The sequence below is a fragment of the Balaenoptera physalus genome (genome assembly GCF_965194825.1).
Source record: "Balaenoptera physalus genome assembly, chromosome: 1".
Taxonomy (NCBI): Eukaryota; Metazoa; Chordata; class Mammalia; order Artiodactyla; family Balaenopteridae; genus Balaenoptera; species Balaenoptera physalus.
Window position 1 is genome coordinate 128,315,107 of NC_138882.1, and position 8,136 is coordinate 128,323,242.

General features: G+C 41.8%; 1 protein-coding gene across 1 annotated transcript in view; it reads right to left on the bottom strand.

Annotated features, from left to right (window-relative positions):
* GIPC2 (GIPC PDZ domain containing family member 2) overlaps window positions 1–7,842 on the bottom strand; it is a 93,601-nt gene extending 85,759 nt beyond the window's left edge. The window contains exon 1 of the mRNA XM_082421100.1: window positions 1,212–7,842. Coding sequence (XP_082277226.1) covers window positions 1,212–1,451 — 240 coding nt within the window. The 5' untranslated portion in view covers window positions 1,452–7,842. The remainder of the gene's footprint in view (window positions 1–1,211) is intronic.
* Window positions 7,843–8,136: the final 294 nt, after the last annotated feature.

Genomic DNA, 8,136 nt, shown 5'->3' on the forward strand with positions numbered 1-8,136 from the left:
CTATCTGCCACCTACCTCTCTTAGAGAAGATCAAATAACATTTTTCCTGCAAGAGCGCTTTTTGAATTGAAACGTCCTATACAAACGTGAAGTACTATCGTTAATACTCTATATCAATCTAAATAATTCATAGAATGGGTCTATGATTTGCCCCCTCAGTGCCTGGGAACCCTGAAAGAACAAAAGGTTAGCTTCAAGATCGCTTTCATCTCCTCTTGGAATTTTGTCTTGACCTCACTTTCGCTTGAACTGACCTGATAAACAACATTAAAGAACAGATAGCCAAATGCTGCTCTGTGCCACTCGAAGGCAGCTCTCTGCACTCCCAGGAGTCCAGGGCAACAAGATCTTGTGCTTTTCCTTGAAATATGGACAAAATACTTTCTTGGACTGATTTCTCACACCTGCATTTGCAGTTAGCTTGGGTAAGTATAAATAAAAGTGGTCACATAAATGTCCGCCTAAACTAGGGCTTTGGAAATCACCCCATAACAAACTCCAGTTCCTGGCACACATGCTATCGATCTAATAAAAGCAAATTTCAGTCCCTTTTCAAGGATATGGGGTAAAATTTAGAGGGGCTTTCCCCTCTGAAATTTTTGTCAACTAGTCCCGCGTAGTTTAGTAAAACTGTCTTAGTTATCCGCCCTTGGAATAATAAGCTTCCCGGAAATACCAAAGTGTTGATGACATGTGACATGACATATGCGGGTCAAAATGGGGCTTGGTTTGGTATCACCCAGAAGGCACCCCCTAGCCCGCCAATCCCGGAGATGCTCAGCGTGGCCCGCTCACCCCTGCAGAGGAAGCAGGAGGGCAAAGTCCAAAGTGAAGGATGTTAATTTGCCGAGCCAGATCTCGACGCTGGGAAGGCGCAGAAGCTGCTGAATCTCGGGTTACTAGAGCATGCTCATTTGCAAGAGGAAGAAAGGTCGTCCCGGGTTTCCCAGAGGCCAGATCAAGCCTGGAGAATGTGACTTTCTCCAGTCTTGGGACTTACCTTTTCCCAGTCCTGGGACTTACCTCTTCCCTTCCCTGTAAGGCCCTCTCGCTCCCCCTGGGGCGCTCGCAGCCGCGGACCCCACCCCGCTTCGAACATCGGGATCCGTGAAGCGCAGCTCAACCAGCCGGAGCCAATTTAAGCCTGCGCGGGGCGGTGGGAGAAGCGGCGAGAGGCAGCGAGAGGCAGCGCCCCAGCACCCGGCGCTTACCTCCGACGGCGAAATCTCAAACACGCCCGCGATCTTGGCGTAGAGCTCCCGGATGCTGGAGAAGTTCTCCACTCTGCCCGTGGCGCTGCCGTGGGCCAGCTGCGTGTGGAAAACCAGCCTGCAGGTGGGCGCCGGGGGGCGGGGGAGGCTGCCGCCGGCCGCATTCGTCTGCTCGCCCTCCACCAGCCGGGAGGTCTCCTTGGTAGTGAATTTCTTTTTTCTCCGCAGCCCCAGGGGCATCTTGCCTGGCCGAGGGCGGGGACCCACCTGCGCTGCCACGGACTGCTGCCTCCTTGGCCTGGGCCCCCGGACTTTGTGCTAAGGGCCTGCCGGCTCCGGGCAGGTGCAGCCTGGGCTGGGCCAATGGCAGAGGCGCTCACGCCTGGCCCCGCCTGCGCAGGGCCCTCCTCCACCGAGAGGAGCCGCACCTGCAAGCGGCCGAGCAGCCACCTGCCCTCCGGATGGATCAGGGAGAAGAAAAGTTGGACCCTGAGGAAGGGGAATGTTGCCTGCCATTCCAGTTCTACAAGGATCAAGCCATCAACCATCGCAGCTGCCCCGGATGGTGTGCCCTGAGGGCAATTCAGGATGGAGAAAACAAGGAAGCATTCTGTGATTTGGATAGTGGCCCTAGATAGTTAAGATGCATATCTAAGGAATCATTTCAGTGAACTCAGACTCTTGCATCTTCCCCTACATAGGAAAGCACTACAATCATTAACTTGAGATGTCTGTCCTTTGTGATTAGCAGTCATCTTTTCATGTTCCACAACACGTTTTTATCCGACAAAAACACTCATATATCCTGGCTTCTCCCTTACCTCTTCTGAGCAGTTCCTCAGAGCTATCTGAGAGGCTCTCCTCCACTATAGTCCTCAGTAAGGTCCCCGAATGAAACTTAACTCAAAACTTTTAGGTTGTGCATGTTCTTCCGTCGATAACCCACTCCCTCTTCTCATCTCCTGGCTTCTTTCTCCTCCTTTAAAAATGGCTCAATTTCTAGGGATTTCCCTGGTGGCGCGGTGGTTAGGAATCCGCCTGCCAATGCAGGGGACACGGGTTCGAGCCCTGGTCTGGGAGGATCCCACATGCTGCGGAGCAACTAAGCCCTTGCGCCACAACTACTGAGCCTGTGCTCTAGAGCTCGCAGGCCACAACTACTGAACCCACGTGCCACAACTACTGAAGCCCGCACCCCTGGAGCCTGTGCTCTGCAACTAGAGAAGCCACCACAATGAGAGGCCTTTGCACTGCAATGAAGCATGGCCCCCGCTAGAGAAAGCCCGCGCGCAGCAACGAAGACCCAACACAGCCAAAAATAAATACTAAATAAATAAATTTTGTTTTTAAATGACTCAATTTCTATAAAAGCCTTAGGATTCTGATTCTACAGAACAACACATCTTAGAATACAAACATGCTGGCCCTTCTGGTGATGGTCATAAACGTGTGGTAGGTACTCACAGACGACTGGGCCACATGCCTTCGTAACTGTATGTCTGGGCCATTGGGAATAGGAATTTAAGTGGAAGTCAATCTCCGTCTTTCTTCTCTGTACCTTACACCCTGCAAGGCAGAATTGGAAGGAGAAGTTTTGAGATTAGTGCCACATTGAATTCATAGTTAAACACCCTCAGCCAAGCCCTCAGCAACTCTCAGTAATCCTTTTTACTTTTTCCTGGGCATCTTTCTCTCCCAAACGTTCAGCACTCCCCCAAGGTGATTTGCTCCACCTCTGCCCTCCTTGGTCTCTGTAGAAAACCCTGTCTCTTACTCTACAGAGGAAATTGAGGCCACTCAGTGTGACTCCTGAACTCCCTCAATTCCCCACCCCTTGTCTGTAATTCCAACCCACCTCCCTTCTCCAAACTCTGAAGAAATCTCTTCTTTTATTTGACCCTTGAGCTGATCTCTTCATTCCTTGAGGATCTCTATGTTTAAGCTACCTGTTGACTCTTGTCTTTCAACTCGCCACCTGGTACCATCCACTGATGGTCAAAAGCCCAAATCTTCAACATTGGTTTCAAGTCCTCCACCCCTCCGCCCCTGCAGTCACCTCTGCATTTTCACAACAAAGCAAAACAGTCTTGAATTCGCTGCATTTCCTCAATTCCCCCTTTGCTCTTAGACTCACTGTGATCAGACTTTGCCCTCACACTTCACTGAAGTTGCTCTTACTATGGTCAGCAGTTAATCATCAGATATGATTAACATTTTTCAGTCTTACTTCACCTTTTGGAATATCTGACTTCATTGACCATCTTATTCTTAAATCACACCTCTGTTTTGGCTTCTACTGAAATAAAAGCGTACAACGTGAGAGTTCTGAGTTTCAGTTTTATTTGGAGATTTACTGAGGACTATAGCCCAAGAGACAGCATCTCAGATAGCTCTGAGGAACTGCTCAGAAGAGGTAAGAGGGAGGTCAGTATCTACATGGTTTTGGCAAAGGGGGTACATGCACCCAAGCACACATCTCAGTAGAAGGTTGCTGCTAGTCATGAGGAACAGATATTTTCATAAATGGTTTTGGTGCTTTTCTAAGTATGGGAAGGCACAAGAATCCAGGTTTATAAAAAATTTCTTCTGAAAATATTTAACTATTTGAAGCTTTGTTCTACCAGTTTTCCCAGAGTCTTATTCCTAATCTCTGTCCTGAACTCCTTTCAGGGTGTGTTAAAGGTCAGCAGCTGCAGTGGCTAATAACTCAATTCCACCTGTGATATCAACAAATTTGAATGAATTCCTCTCTTCTTGAAGCTTCCAAGATACCTTGAGATTCCTGCACTTGTCAGGAGGTGGCCTTCATTATTCACCTGATAAGTCTGCTGGGAACCTAAGAGTTTCCAATTTCTGGAGGGATGAGGTAGAGAGAAAAGATAAAAGTTTCAATTCTGCTTACAAGGATATAATTTACCAAATTGCTGTAAGCCATAATTAGCTTAAGGGGAAATGTTTCCTTATATCTGGAAAACACAGAGTAAAAGGCAGTAACATTTCAGACAAAAAATTTTAAAAAACATAAAAATTATAACCATATTCAGCAGTTCACTCAGTCCTATGTAACTAATCCTTGATCTCTTGTTAACAGTTTCATAAAGCCATCAGGGTTTCCATTAAAATTCTTTAATTCCTTACCCAGTTCAGCTGTATGATCTGAAATTTATCAGAAACCTGTACTTGTCAAACAGTCCTTTCTATGAATCTTGAAGATGAAGCTTTATTTTTTTGCAAAAACATCAATACAACAATAACTGTCTATAAATGACAAAAGATTTTAAAAGGCATAGTTAAAGATCTTATTTCAATGCAATTGACAAAGAAGCTTGGTTACTGCTGTGACATACAACATTTTAAGATAACTAGAATTATGACTGATAACATTTTGCCAGGACACACCAGATTTTTAGGAATTCCATATAATTTCTAGAACACCTGTATTAATAATATTTACCCCTACAATATAACATAGGAAGGTTTATCACTCATTTAACAATGCTTCCCATGTAATTTAACATACCAAATAAACCTAATTAATTTAATACCTCTTTTTGGACTTCCATGGCGGTCCAGTGGTTAAGACTCTGCAGTGTCAATGCAGGGGGCACGGGTTCAATCCCTGATCGGGGAACTAAGATACCACATGCTGCGTGGTGTGGCCAAAAGATAAATTAATTAATTAATTAAATAAAATTATTTTTTAAAAAAGGCAGGCTTTCCCTGGCAGTCCAGTAAGCCTCTGCACTTCCACTGCAGGGGGCATGGGCTCAATCCCTAAGATTGCTATGCCATGCAGCACAGCCAAAAAAATTAATTAATTAATAAATTGAAATTAAAGAAAGAAAGAAAGATTTCAAAGACAAATTCAGAAAGTTATAATACATTACTTAAAAGGTAAAGAGGGACTTCCCTGGAAGCACAGTGGTTAAGAATCTGCCTGCCAATGCAGGGGACATGGGTTCGAGCCCTGGTCCAGGAAGATCCCACATGCTGCAGAGCAGCTAAGCCCATGTGCCACAACTACTGAGCCCATGCGCTGCACCTACTGAGCCCATGTGCTGCAACTACTGAAGCCTGTACGCCTAGAGCCTGTGCTCCGCGACAAGAGAAGCCACCGCAATGAGAAGCCCATGCACCGCAATGAAGAGTACCCTCCACTGGCTGCAACTAGAGAAAGCTCATGCACAGCAACGAAGGCCCAATGCAGCCAAAAATAAATAAATAAATAAATAAATAAAAAGAGAAAGAAACTTTACAATCTGTTATCGAAAGCAGATCGACATTCTAAGAGAACTTTGTTTTCTTCACAGAGAGAGAAAACCAAATTCAAGTTTTGCACCACTTTACCTTTAATCTTAAAATGTATCTACTCAATTAAATTCATTCTAATCTAAGTCAGTGCTGACCACACATAGGATTCCTTTCTAAGGATTCTGTTTTTATTTCTTCCCCAGGAACCTTCCACAACTTGGCTATATCCATATTAATTTGTCCCTTATTTTCTTTCTTATTCAGAAATAACCAGCTTTAAGACAAAATTACTTTATTTTCCCTTAACAAAATGCATTTCCATTCCTCATATCTTCTTTTACTGAAAACACAGCTCTTACTTTCCTTGCATAGTGAAATGTTTCCCTTATTATTTCTATTAGCTTTAAGTACATAGTTTAATTAGAATTCTCAACTCTTAAAAATCTTAATTCCTAGTGAAAACAAAGTAAGCACTTAGGAAATTTTACATTACCATTCTGTAGATTGGCAAACTTATAAACACTATTTATAATGTCTAAAAACATGCTTTCTTATAGAAAATGTCTCAGTGTGGCACCAAACATATTTATTAATAGTCCTTGAATATCTTTAGTTTCTCTGTAAAAGAAAGCCAGTGTTCAGTAATTAATGTTTCAGTATCTTATTTTCTTTGGAAATGACCTAGATAGTCAATAAACTTCCATCATTTAACTTAATTTAGCAAAACTATAAAGTTTCAAGTTAGCAAAATCTGGAGAGACTATTTTTAGGTAGACATTCCTAAAACATAATTATTCCTAAAGAGTTTACCTAAAGGTTCTTATCTCATTTACATTTAATTTACTTATAAAAAACTTCACCATACCAAGTTATTTTTCTTGGTAAATAAATAAAAAAGCTGACAAATTTTGGTAAAGCTGACAAACTTTGCACCAGATATAGTAAGATCTTATTTGACTTCTAGTAAACCTAGGTACAATCATACTATTATACTTAATGTTGATGACTCTAAAGACATGTCTGTATTCATTAAACTAACTTTAATACCAAATATTAGTTTAATACTGAATATTTCCCAGTTCACATGAACCTGAAATTCATTTTGGTTAGTTTCTTTTATATTTCTGAGAATTTATATAAGCACTTAATTTCCTTTAAGTCAATTAAATAGAACTCATTTGCAAATTCATTTTGGTAATACCATCTGGAGGTAGAGACATATCATATCTCTAACATACACACAGCCATACATATATCCATATAGACACAGAGAGATCTCACAGTTTGATTTTAAAACTTAGTCATGAATCACGTGTTACAATATAAAACTCACTAGTTCAAAAGTAACAACTGGAATAAGTTAAGTTTACTCGTTTGAGTTTAAAAAGGCCTTTCCCCCTCCCCCTTTTTTTTCTCAGTCTCAGGAATTGAAGATGGTCTAGATAAGACATGAATTTCTAAGACCCCTAGTAGAACATTTACATCTCAAGACACAGAGAGAGAAATGCAAGCTTCTCCTAGAAGGACTTTCCCTTAGGATCAGAATTCTGAAAGGATATTTTATCAAGTTGGCTTTCTTGAACTTAACTGCATATGCAATGAAAGAGCCCCATCTTGGCCATTTTGGAGGCAAGATTTCCTTTAATTCCCAATTAAGTTGGTTCTTGTAAGTATAAGTTTTGTATGTACATAACCTGGCTCGGGTGTTAGTTGGAGGCTAGCTTTCTTTTTTTTTAATTTAATTTTATTTATTTTTTTTTATACAGCAGGTTCTTCTTAGTTATCTATTTTATATATATTAGTATATATATGTCAATCCCAATCTCCCAGTTCACCCCACCACCACCACCCCTGCCCCTGCTTTCCCCTCTTGGTGTCCATATGTTTGTTCTCTACATCTGTGTCTCTATTTCTGCCTTGCAAACCTGTTCATCTGTATCATTTTTCTAGATTCCACATATATGCATTAATATATGATATTTGTTTTTCTCTTTCTGACTTACTTCACTCTGTATGACAGTCTCTAGGTCCATCCATGTCTCTACAAATGACCCAATTTTGTTCCTTTTTAAGGCTGAGTAATATTCCATTGTATATATGTACCACAACTTCTTTATCCATTCGTCTGTAGATGGGCATTTAGGTTGCTTCCATGACCTGGCTATTGTAAATAGTGCTGCAATGAATATTGGAGTGCATGTGTCTTTTTGAATTATGGTTTTCTCAGGGTATATGCCCAGTAGTGGGATTTCTGGGTCTTATGATAATTCTATTTTTAGTTTTTTTAAGGAACCTCCATACTGTTCTCCATAGTGGCTCTATCAATTTACATTCCCACCAACAGTGCAAGAGGGTTCCCTTTTCTCCACACCCTCTCTAGCATTTGTTGTTTGTAGATTTTCTGATGATGCCCATTCCAACCAGTGTGAGGTGATACCTCATTGCAGTTTTGATTTGCATTTCTCTAATAATTAGTGACGTTGAGCAGCTTTTCATGTGCCTCTTGGCCATCTGTACATCTTCTTTGGAGAAATGTCTATTTAGGTCTTCTGCCCATTTTTGGATTGGGTTGTTTGCTTTTTTAATATTGAACTGCATGAGCTGTTTATATATTTTGGAGATTAATCCTTTGTCCGTTGATTCATTTGCAAATATTTTCCCCCATTCTGAGGGT